Here is a 12,282-nt window from a genome sequence, read left to right as displayed (position 1 = left end):
TCTTCTTCTTCTTCTTCAATGGCTCATCCTTTTCATAGAGCTCTCAATGGGCCATTTGGAGAGAAGGGCCCTCGCCACAACACTGATGATACAGACCAAGCCAGCCACCATGGCCGCTGATCATGAGTCTCTCTCGGCCCAGCTTGTCGATTGGAATATTATGTAACTATCAACCATGATTGCCAATCTTAAGTCCCTTGGTCGTCGATCACCTTTGTCTCGTTGTCGTTCTTGTAGTCCTCGATCAACAACGTACACAACAACGGACCCGTAGCTCCGTGGCTCGTTGGTTGCGTGGACTGAGTTGTTACATTTTCATTCCAATATTTGGTGACAGAAGGAAACTCATCTGGAAAGTTGTTAAAAAGTTGATGATTAATATAATAAATTATGTAGTGAGTAATAAATGTAAGGAAAAAATGAAGGAAAGTGATTCCTTTGGATTTTGGGAGGAACCTCTTTGCCCCTTATTTTCCCTTCAATCAGAGTGTCTCTTTTCGTTTCGCTTCCCCAAATGCAAGAAGTAACAACTTTCTGTTACTTATGCTTACTTTCCGTGAACCAAACGAGTATAGCATCTTAAACCGGTTAGTTTCTCTATTAGTTATAGGGAAGCAAATGCCAAAGCTTTAAGCAAATTTTCTTCTACAACTCCAATAAATTTTTCTTATAGTTTCCGTGAACCAAACGAGGCCTAGAGCATTTTCAATCGGTTCTTTATAGTTTCTCTATTATAAAAATGTCAAAGTTTTAAACAAATTTTCTTCTACAACTCCAACAGATTATATATTTTAGAGATTTTATTATCATTCCTTAAATCCGTCAATAAAATTTTAGAGTTCCCTACAAATTTAGGGAATTTCTCTCTCTTTCTCTCTCTTCAAGTTCCTTATTTTAAAGACAATTACAGAGAATCTGTAGGAGTAATAAAAATCTTATAGGAAAACGGTTGGAGTTGATGTTATGAAATGTACTCCCATATCTTTAAAATAGTTGTGTAGAGAAACCGAGTACTTGTTTCCACACAAGCCCATCTAGCGAGTAAAAGCTTCATCTCCATAAGAATCGAATAAAATCAACTACTAAAAATAGAAGAAACAAAACTGAGGTAGTCCGAAAGGACAAATTATGTCTCCTCGAGACAATTTAGGAGTTTCTCAAATGTTATACGGAATGGTCTTGATCAATGCATTCCGTGCATGCTACATACGCCTGCACCATATAATATACACAATTAAACACACATATAGCTAGCAACCGCTATAAGTTTAGTTTGAAATATTAATCTGGATTCTGGACAACGCATATAGCTAGCAACCGCTATAAGTTTAGTTTGAAATATTAATCTGGATTCTAGACAATATACAAATAGGTCCCCATATAAATATAATACAACTTTGAACTTGTAACATATACATGAAACCAAATATCTTGTCTTTTTCAGCCTTTTGTATAGTACAGGCCGGCAGAGAGATAAACATAATAAGTTTCTCTTAGGGTTCTGTGCTTTCTTGAGACAATAACTATGTTGTTTATACCTTTCATTGTTTTCTTGCACACTGAGGCAATATATAATATATGTTCTTGTTTCCTTTTTTATTATCGGAAAGAACTCAAAGAAAAAGAATGTCTTGTTGTGTTGTTGATGTATGGTTTTGTTATTTATAGTTTATGTGGCAACCCAAGTACCCGGTAGAATTTGAAAGATTGGAAAACGGAAAAACACGGAGGACGGATTTGATGGAAGGCAAGGGCGGAGCAGTAGGTGAAATAAGACGACTTAACATCATCTACTTCCTTTCTTGTATGTGGCGATTTGATCATCCCCATCTCATTCGTGTCGATCATCTTAACCGTAACGGGGTCTTTCTGCGAGGTATCTACTCTCTCTCTCTCTCTACCCATGTCTCTTGTTCATCATTTTGTATTCTCAATTTATTTTTCAATTTATTTACTTATCTTTAATTCTGAAATATAGACGTAAAGAGGTGGCTTGCGGATTTCCAAGAAAAAGGCAAATCATGGCCAGAGACCTTCAATTGGTCCTGCAAGAGGTTCAAATCAATTTTATATATCTTCCATCACAAATTTTTATTCTCTTATTGGTTGGGTTTTGGATTCATTCAACACAAGTCAAAACTTATAAAATTGTCGTTAATTACGTACATATTATCCGGTTTGCATCTATAGACAAATAAGAAGATATGTTAGATTTTTTGAATAAAATGAAAGTCGTATTAATAGATGGAGGCCAGAATGACATCATACAAGAACCTCGAAGGGCTTTATCGTACCATTACATTGGAAATTTTGCTCACTTATTTATGAGCCTAGCTAAGTACAAATCATAGAAGCATATAGATACTAGAGAAGAATATTGTCATTGCCAGTGCGCTCAATTACGACGCTCAAACAATATGCAACCATAAGAATGATAAGATGTAGTCATAAGCCATAGTATGTCAGCTCGTGCCCAATTAAAGAATAAAACTACAACTTATCCTTGTCCTTAGAGAACCTTGCTTTCCAACTTTATTGCCTTTTCCGATGACTAGTCACTCTAGTTTTTTCTACGTATCTAGACATTTAGTTTTTTCATCTGCTAAGCTCACGAATAAGTGAACTAAATGTATAATGTAATGACACTATTGTGATTCTTGTAGTTGTAATCTCGTCATTCTGGCTTTCGTTTATAAAAATGATTTATTATTTAAAAAAAAAATCGATTTATTGAATTAATGTTATATTAACTAATTAATTGATTTAATTTAATTAATTATATATTACATATGTATGTATATGCAGGAGATACAAGAAGGGTTATGTTTGGCAGGACTTGTTAGATGACGACCTCATCACCCCTGTCTCTGACAATGAATATATCCTCAAAGGCTCCCAAATGCTCTCTCATTCCTGTTTTGGTATGTTTTATTCCTAATTGAAAAATTGAAAATGAAATCCATAAATTAAGTCGATTACGATCAATGTACCATATATTGTCTATGTAAAAATTTCCATGCCATTAATATTTACAATTCTATTACCGATTCTCCGCATTCATATGTATATGCTGCTGAAAAGAAGCGGTGCTTGTTCAAAGAGCTGCAGCCACCTAATTCTGAAGAAGCTGCCATTCAAATGCTCCAAACTACAAAAACATCCTTTGAAACGGACCAACCACCTCATAATTCCGGCTCATCCTTGATCCATGTTGATGCAGTAAACATCCAAGGAGATTCCTCAACCATCAAAACCAACGATACAAATCACGAACAATCACCAATAGAAAACTCGGGTTTCTGTTCCAACTTGTTATTGAAGAAGAAGAAGAAGAAGATTAAGTCGTCCGACGAGTACAATAACAAAGACAGCAAAGAAATGGGTTGTAGTACTACTAGTAAATGTTCATCTTCTTCTTCTCCACATAATTCATCATCACCTCAATCTCAATCTGAATCTGTGCCTGTGGGAAAGAGTAGTAAGAGACGACACTTGAGCATGTTCCGCAATTTGATTAACTGCGGTGCTGTGAACACGAACGACGCCGCACACGTCAGGTTGAATCGGGACAGTAACAACAATGACAGCAGCAAAGACATTATCATTGGCAAAGAAAAGAGGGATCAGAACGCAGGTACTGTTGGGTCTGCCGGACTCTTTAGGACATGTATGGATCAGCAGAAGCACCAAAACCATACTTGTACAACTGCTAGGTATCATCCATTCCGGCCCTAGCTATTTCACTAATTCATGATCAGAATATTATTCTCAGAATGCTTGCTGCTGATTAATAATTATTCTCTCTGGATGTGATTTCTTGTCTGCAGCAAAAGGGCCGATGATAGGAACCAAAAAGCAGCTGCTTCTGCTTACAAACCAATACGTTGGCCCCATTGCTCGTAAGTTGCCTATAATCTTATATCGAGGGAATATAATTTCGGGTCTTTTTTAATGTCATGTTTAGAAATGCATCCAGAAAATTCAAAAGCATACAAAACTACTCCCGACGACAGTAACAACTCACCTCCTCAAATCATAAGCAATCTTTAGGTGATGCTAGTCCCATGGATTCACTTGTTCTAAGGAATATAATTGTGAATCATCATGTTCTTTTATTTTTTATTTTTTATTTAAATAAGGATCATCACGTACCTTTTAGTTGGCAGAGATTCAGCCTTGTTGGCCTTATTTGTTAACCTTGCTTTGTTCAAAATAATTTTCAAGAGATAACATGTGTTTGGTCATGTCAAAGGAAACAACAGCTTCTACTTTCTTTGTTCCACTGATCAGTCTCACTGCAATATACAAAACTTTGCATAAATGTGACATTCAACTAGTTTTGTTCTTAGGTAATAAACGAGTTTTCTCTTACTATTTTGTTAGTCAGCAAGGATTGATCCCCATGTCAAATATTTCAATCTATAAGTATATAACTAAACAGATTCTATTGTAATCATCATGATTCGTGAGTGCAAAACAAATTTGGCACATATGAGAACCCACAACATTGAGCCATTAAGCGTCTAAATTTGAAGCTTTGGATGCAGGCAATGCAGGAAGCAGTTTAAGCCAGACAAATTCCACTCGCACATGAAATCCTGCAAAGGAATGAAAGCTCTGTCAAAAAATGCTCCTGCGTCTGTGAGCAAGATGCCATGAAATGGAAATAAGGGCAAGAATATCAGGTTCGTGCTATTTCGTGGCCAACTGAGCTGGATATGCGCCGCCTGTAATTATTATTATTATTTTTTTTTACAAAAGGCCTTGTAAAGACTAGTTGCTATAAGGTTTAACGACCCAAAAAAAAAATTGCTATAAGGTTTTGTCACGGACCTGAGGAAATGAAAGCTCTTTAATTTAATTACCTAGTTTATGTACCATGAGAGGGACTAGCACTTTTTTCATTATACAATTCACAACGAAATTTCGTTTTTTTTTTTTCAAGCTAGAATAATCATTGTTGGTGGGCCGTGGTTTAGTTAGTTGATTAACTTGACTGACAACGCTAATGTCATGTATTCAATCAAGTCTTACATATTAGACACTTTTAACAACATGACACATATCAAATGCACATAAGGCTAATGTGCATATGATAAGGTCTCTTGAGACTTACCTGAATTCGAAAGAAACTAAAAATTCTAAGAATGGTACACTACATGTGGCTCACTCCTAAATTCAGTACATTTTCTTTCAAATTGATCAAAACTGTACATGAGGTTGGAAATTCGACCAACTTGAATTGACAGGGGCCAACTTGATCAAAACTGTACATGGTGTTTTTTTAAACGTTCGGCTTCCACGTAGTAGTAATAGCCACAAATTAAGGACGGTCCAGGATATGGGGATTTAAAAAGTGAAAAAATCAGACTGGGCTGGGCCTCCTCGAGTTTGGTGGTCGTTTATTAGGGCTTTCAAGTCAACTAGTGGTCAGAGACAGAGCAAAGCAAAGAAATGATGGAGGCGGTGGATGTTGAACCAATACAAGCGAGGCCTTACGAGGGCGAAGAGTCGGAAGGCGAGGCGGCCGTGAGTCGGACCAGTGAGCTCACCATCGCCTTCGAGGGCGAGGTCTTCGTTTTCCCCGCCGTTACTCCCGACAAGGTTCCCTTCCTTCACCTCGTCTTTCTTTAATTCATTAATTCTTAGCTGCTTTGCTCACTTCTTATAACTAAATAGGGAATCATTGTTTGAACAGCATTTGAGGGATCATCTTACGAATGTCTGCTATTAGTAGTCCATGAGCAATTTGCCATCTTCACTGATCCAAAACATACATTTTAATACGATCTGCAGAACCAACATATGTAGAACATTTATCCTTTTGTTTTCAAACAAGTTTATGTTCTCAGTCTGATCAAAGATATGGAGTCAATTTGTAGGTCCGGTTCTCTTTGCTCTTTGTTTATTCATATTAGACTGGAATAATAAATGGTTTAATCGAGTGCAGCACATACTTGTGCAATGTTATGTAAATAATTTCTGACTTCTGGAATATCAATTACAGGTACGAGCAGTGCTCTTGCTATTAGGAGCACGTGATATACCAGCCAGCCATATACCAAGCAGCGTCCCTAGCTCTGGGTTTTCTCTACAACAGAATAGCATGGTAATCCTGTAAAGACTTTTCATTTTGTGGGTTTTAATATTTTCTCTAATTAAGGTATTTTTAAAATAACTCTGTAGGGCATAGGTGACATCTCACGAAATTCAAAACTTTCACGAAGATTTGCATCTCTTGTTAGGTTCCGTGAAAAACGGAAAGAGAGGTGCTTTGACAAGAAAATTCGGTACACTTGCCGTAAAGACATTGCTGAGAGGTACTGCATCCTGTCTTGATGACTTTTATCATAATGCATGGAATACTTTTCTTTATTTTTCTGGCTGATGCTATAGTGATTGGTGGAATGCCGCTGTGGCCTCTAGACTGTTATTATATCTTATGAAAAACAATGGGTTCTGAAGGATTGATTTTACTTGATGTCTTGCATTACTAGGGAATCAGCCTTTTTTCTTTTTTTCATTTTGATGACTTTTGATCCAATGCACATTCAAATTTTTTTCTTTTATTTCACTTGGACTGCTATCTAGATTTGTTTTTTCTTCTATTTAAAAAATTAACTGTAGATCCAAGTGAATATTTGGAAGTTAATCTTTTTTCGTTTAGTATAAGGACTTTGCTGTCTTGGTTCCCAGCTGTATTCTGGCAGTTTAATCTGATTTTTTTTTTTTCCTTCAAAGAGAGTTTACCCTATCCTTCAGACATCATATCTCACCGTTGCACATAGCATATGTAACGGGGAGATATAGTCATGCGAGTGAGGGAATCTTAATAACAACCTTTAGTTTTTTAACTGATTAGTATTACATGGACATATCTTCACTTTCTCCTAAAGTAAGACATTAAGCCTGGTTGGTGGCAATTGGTAGGGTGAATACATGGTGGCTTTTCTTGCTTCATTGGTGACAGAAGAACCTTTTTATGTTTATGAGGGGATGGGAGCGGATGAGCTTTGGGATCGATTGCTCTCCTGGTCTGCATTATGGGCTTAGTTACTGCTACTTTTGGGGTTAATATACTCACATTTGTATAGTGATTCATGTGCATGTGTTTGTTGGGTCTTCCAGAACTGAATTTTTTCAGCACTTGAAAGAAAGCATTGCTTTATGCATAGATAATAATATGAAAAAAGAAAATAACAGAGGATGAGGTTGTACGATTTACTAACTTTAATAGTTTTCTTTTTAGAATGCATCGGAAGAATGGACAGTTTGCATCTTTGAAGGATCCTTTCAAACCGGTTGCGGGAAATTGTGATTCAAGTGATAGCACTTCTTGTCCAGAATCTGTGTGAGTTAAATCCTTACTTTCAGCTAATATAACACTTTTGGGGTAAATCATTCGTGAATTCTTCATCATTTTATTCATCACGTGCTGTATGATAATTCATCTTATCTGTCTGTTGATTGCTGGCATGTAAAGCTTATGTTCTTCATTTCTGGTTTTCTGCACTTCCTAAGCTTACGTAGATGTCAGCACTGTGGGATTAGCGAAAAGTCTACCCCAGCAATGCGTCGGGGACCAAATGGCCCAAGATCTCTGTGTAATGCTTGTGGTCTCAGGTGGGCAAATAAAGTAAGTGCTTTCTGTTATGACCCTTCTGGGTAGGGACCATATGATTACATGCATGAACGTATGCACCTGATCTGTGCTGTACTTTTTCTTAAAATCATTATCATTATGAATGTGATTATAGTTGACATGCATATGGTCTCATGGAATCGCTACGGTTTGCATATTAAATAGAAAGTATCTTTGTTCTCAATTTCCAAAATCTGGAGGAAAGAGTTATGCTGTTGCATGCAGATCAGGCATGACAGATGGTTGTAATTATTTTCTGTTTTTTATGTTATCCTAGTGCTTCATGTATACTACGGATCAACATATGTGATGCCATTTGATTTGCGAGCTCTCAGTGTTCTCTTTCTTATTGAGTTTGGGCAAGCTGAAGGGTTAATGTGATTATAATTTATATTCTATACCGTATTTTTGATTCCATCGACTCAGAAAACAAATAAAAGAAAAGTAAAAGAAAGAAAAAGAAACAGAAAAGAGAAAGGTTAGTGGAGTACAACTGTGTATGTGGAGAACTTCACAATATTAACAACTCAGAAAGCTTCATGCATGTCCATTGGAAGTAATCTGATTTCTGTGCACTTACAATAATGTGTGTATCTTGTTAACAGCTCCCTTTACATACATATATCTTGTTAAATTAAAAAGGGAAAGAAACAATGATGATGTGGTAATCAATACCTGTTTAAATTTATCCCTTTATTCTGTCTGCAGCAAACATTTTGACCCCCTTATATTTGGTTTCTCTTATCCTGTTTTTGGTTGAACTTGAAGGGAACATTGAGAGATCTTACAAAAGCAGGGAGGGATATTTCTTTTGACCAAAATGAGCTGGTATGTATTCTAAGCTGTGTTGCCTCTACAGGCAGCATCAAATTATTATGCTGAGACTTGAGACTACTTAAAATCGAAATAATTTGTTTCTTTAATGTAGGAATATTAGTTAAAGTCAGTTATAAAATGTTCTCAACTAATGCTCATGTTTTTGATACCCCATTGAATCATTGATGGTTTTGCATACTCTTTGAGCATACAAATTTCTTAACCACTTTGCCCTCTGTATTCTTACATTTTGCTGCTTTCTTTTGTCAAAATAAATAAATCAATCAATCAATCTAATTTACGCTACCAAATCTGAGGTGTTATATAAACTCCATCTTGAACCTTCAATCGTGGAATTTGAAAATTCACAAATGAGCTGATTTATTAATTTCCCCGGTCAGATTCTTTTGCCCTATTGTTGTGCTTGAAGTCCACAGGCATTATAATTTAGAAACCTTGTGTACACTGTTGTTTTAGTGGTGGTACCATAATGGCTATATAGTTTGGTGTAGTTTGATGTATGTGTTCCCTATGTGCGTCAGTTAATTGGTTTCAATTCTTGTTTGGGTCTACTTTTGATTTGTGCATTTTTTTGACATTTTATGCGATTCTTTCATCTCAGAACATAATTGCATATTCTAAGATGGTGCATAACTTAGTGATGGTTACTTTTTTGCTCATCAGGAAAGCCCAGAGGAGAATAAGCCTATTGCATTGAATGCCGAAGTACCTCCTCTGAGACTGGGCGACCAGGTACCATGTGTTTCCAAACAGCTAAAAGAATAGTACATGAATATTCATATTGCCAATGTATTTGGTTTTCCTGTATTCTAGTCATCCTCCCTCCTATAGAGAGATGATATAAAAAGCTATTGAAGATTGATAACTATAATCTTGTAATCTGTGTAGAATAAATGGTGTTTTATTGCTTAGGTTGGCTAGTTAGGGTCTTTGTGCAAGACCATAGAAATTTTGAAATAATAGTTTGTGTGATACTGTGATAAATTTCAAATTAAAGAAATTATATTTGAATCACAAATTTAGTCGTCTGATGTGCAGGACATGCTCGAGACAACTGAAGCTGGTAGGAATCAGGTATCCATTCAAATGGAGAATTCATCAGTCAACCTTGATGAGCAGGTACTCTTTCTATGCTCAACATTAACTAGATGGCTTGCCCAGTATTATTGAGCTCAGATTCTATTTGTAAGTTTTCATTACCTTTAATTCCCTTTTGCTGATTTCATTCACGTGAATACATAAATGGAGGACATGCGTAAGGGGGAAAGTTCAGAATGGATCATTGCCCTACATACAAAGAACCCTTCCAATGATGAATATTCAATCCAGAAGCAGCTAAAAAAAAAACTGTCGACAAACCTGCTGATCTTTCGGTTGTCCAATATAAATGGGGATTTAGTGATCTTGCTATTAAGTGGAGGGATAGTGTGAAGCTTTGGCTGAACCATTGTTAGAAAAATTACAACAGGTTAGTGTGTTTGCCAATAACTATGGAGAACCTGAGATTTAAAAGGGTCGTCAGGTTGATCTGCGCATACTGTGAATAATTGTAGGGATTAAGGACATAAAAAGTACACTAGGTTATAGGTTTTTTATGGGGGAAGAAAGGGATGGGATGGGCTGCAAAGAAGTACAGGAAAAGCTTTCTTCTCAATGACACTTGAGAAGCTCATACAAACTCTTACGAGAATACAAGATTCATGTAGTTGTTATCCGCAAAATTAAAATTTGCCACTGCACGTAGAGAAGGTATCTCATAAAAACTAAATATGAAAGTGAAATTAAGTCTAGGCTTGCTGAAACCAATAAGGCTTTTCTAGTAGGTTGGACAAATTCTCTCCTTTTCAGTCTGTAGTTGGTAATAGGAAAAATTATGGCTTTGGAGGACATATGGGTGGGATATCAACATCTAAGGTGCCGCTTTACTAGAATTTCAACCGTTCATAATTCTCAGACTAACAAGTAGTCTAATATATTTAAGCTATCTGGTGTACTGGGACTTTGCCATTAGAATGAACTAAAAGATGAGATTCGCATTAGTGGAGATCAAACTGGATGTCAGGAAATGTAATCTGGAGTCTTTTGGAAGATTTTATAGTAAACCTTTTGCAACATCTAAGGTGCCGCTTTATTAGAATTTCAACCGTTCATAATTCTCACACTAACAAGTAGTCTAATAAATTAAGCTATCCGGTGTGCTGGGATTTTGCCATTAGAATGAACTAAAAGATGAGACTTGCATTAGTGGAGATCAAAGTGGATGTCAGGAAATGGAATCTGGAGTCTTTTGGAAGATTTTCTAGTATACCTTTTGCAATTTTCTAATCAATAGCTTCTCTGATCCTAGGCAAGTTCAATATGAAAAGCTAATGATTCCCCAAAGTCAATACTTGTGATTTACTTTGCCTAGGGGCTTCCATTGCGAATGCATTTAAATATATACCCCTATATTCCATTAGTCAAGACTAGAAAGCTGCTGTGTTGCTTAGTTTTCTACTTGTGTCTCCTATGCTTGGCTAGTCTTGCTGATGTCTTTTTGATCATGTTCTTTTCTTGCTGTGAACTTCTTGTCCATAGCTCTTGTACTTCTTTTCTCCTATCGATGGAAGGTACCAAAACAAAAAAGGACTTTTGGTCTACATCTAAAGCCGCACATGGCTCCACATCCAATTGTTAGATCATGTAAGCAGGGAAAGCTTAACTTCAGTATGCGTATTGACATGGACCAGTGAAAACATGCTAGCATGTTTCAAGTATTAAGGTTGTCAGAATCCATTAGATTGTTAGATTGTTGTGGATCTCATTGAAAGTGTATTGTTTTCTTTTGTTATGCATAGCGATCATGTTATTTTTATGTACACTTTACACTTTACTCTGCAATAAACATAAGCAGTATGTGGCAATTGAAGGTTACGGTAATTAGAGTGTGTGGGAAACATAGATGTTGTTACTGTTTACATATTCCAATAGAAAATATCTCAAGGTTTCCTATATTTTCTTTAATTAAAAATCCTGGCTATTATAAATTGAATTATAATACAGATTTGATGCGATTGCGGCTGTGTGTGAAACTTAGATGTTGTTACTGTTTACATATTCTGATAGCTCGAGCTTTCCTATAGTTTCTTTAATTAAAAATCCTGGCTATTGTAAATTCAATTATAATGCAGATTTGATGCAATTGCGGCTGTTTAGTCTTTTCATTTTCCCTTGCTCACATACTATAACGTGCAGGAGAATTTGGATGAATTAGCCAACGCTTCGGGGACAACATTTGAGATTCCTGCAAACTTCGAAGAGCAGGTATTGGTCTTTATCAGCTTGACATCACATATAGGAGATAGTCCATGTTCTTCAGATGGTCTAAATCTTAAATACTACAGCTGCAAGTCTTATAATCACAAACGTACAGGTGGTTGATTTTTACGATTGCAACATGGAGACTAACTGGGGAGGAACTTGAGAAGATGCTGTGTGCCTCTTGCTACAAACCCACGAAGTGGTCATGCTTTTCTTGTTGGCTAGAATGAAAGGTGCTGTGCTGGTGGCCACGCTACTAACATTTGATGTTCATGCCTTTGTGTATGTTTATAGATGAATCTTTCACAGAAATCTCATGTTTCTGTTAGTAGCTAGAATATTTTGGAGGTCAGTTATATAATGTGAATTAGTTTCGGTTAAGTTTCATGTCTTTGTTAGTTTGTTCTCCTCTTTCTAAATAAATTATGAGATAATGTGATTGTAAGGGTTCAAGTCATATCAGTGTGATATTATGGTCGGAACTGTCCATTTTATAAATCACC

General features: G+C 36.3%; 2 protein-coding genes across 3 annotated transcripts; both read left to right on the top strand.

Moving 5' to 3' along the window:
* Nucleotides 1-1,740: 1,740 nt before the first annotated feature.
* LOC101294143 lies at nucleotides 1,741-3,903 on the top strand. Its single transcript, XM_004292424.1, has 5 exons — nucleotides 1,741-1,876; nucleotides 1,979-2,054; nucleotides 2,806-2,921; nucleotides 3,221-3,713; nucleotides 3,828-3,903. Exons 1-5 carry the CDS (start codon nucleotides 1,741-1,743, stop codon nucleotides 3,901-3,903), a joined length of 897 nt encoding a protein of 298 aa, XP_004292472.1.
* A 1,479-nt stretch (nucleotides 3,904-5,382) lies between these two features.
* LOC101307070 (GATA transcription factor 24-like) lies at nucleotides 5,383-12,256 on the top strand. Of its 2 annotated transcripts, XM_004290356.1 has the most exons (10): nucleotides 5,383-5,604; nucleotides 6,008-6,109; nucleotides 6,187-6,320; nucleotides 7,250-7,351; nucleotides 7,522-7,636; nucleotides 8,411-8,470; nucleotides 9,143-9,211; nucleotides 9,518-9,598; nucleotides 11,714-11,782; nucleotides 11,892-12,256. In XM_004290356.1, exons 1-10 carry the CDS (start codon nucleotides 5,455-5,457, stop codon nucleotides 11,940-11,942), a joined length of 933 nt encoding a protein of 310 aa, XP_004290404.1. In that variant the 5' UTR covers nucleotides 5,383-5,454; the 3' UTR covers nucleotides 11,943-12,256. The 2 variants fall into 2 exon arrangements, 1 of the variants encoding a protein (XP_004290404.1); XR_183949.1 differs by lacking the exons at nucleotides 7,250-7,351; nucleotides 7,522-7,636; nucleotides 8,411-8,470; ... (2 more) ...; nucleotides 11,714-11,782; nucleotides 11,892-12,256 and adding an exon at nucleotides 5,699-5,882 and having other exon boundaries at nucleotides 5,434-5,604; nucleotides 6,008-7,186.
* Nucleotides 12,257-12,282: the final 26 nt, after the last annotated feature.

Source organism: Fragaria vesca, linkage group LG2 (assembly GCF_000184155.1).
Source record: "Fragaria vesca subsp. vesca linkage group LG2, FraVesHawaii_1.0, whole genome shotgun sequence".
NCBI classification, from domain to species: domain Eukaryota; kingdom Viridiplantae; phylum Streptophyta; class Magnoliopsida; order Rosales; family Rosaceae; genus Fragaria; species Fragaria vesca.
Note: the sequence above shows the minus strand (reverse complement) of the source record. Positions and strands in the feature narration are given on the sequence as shown.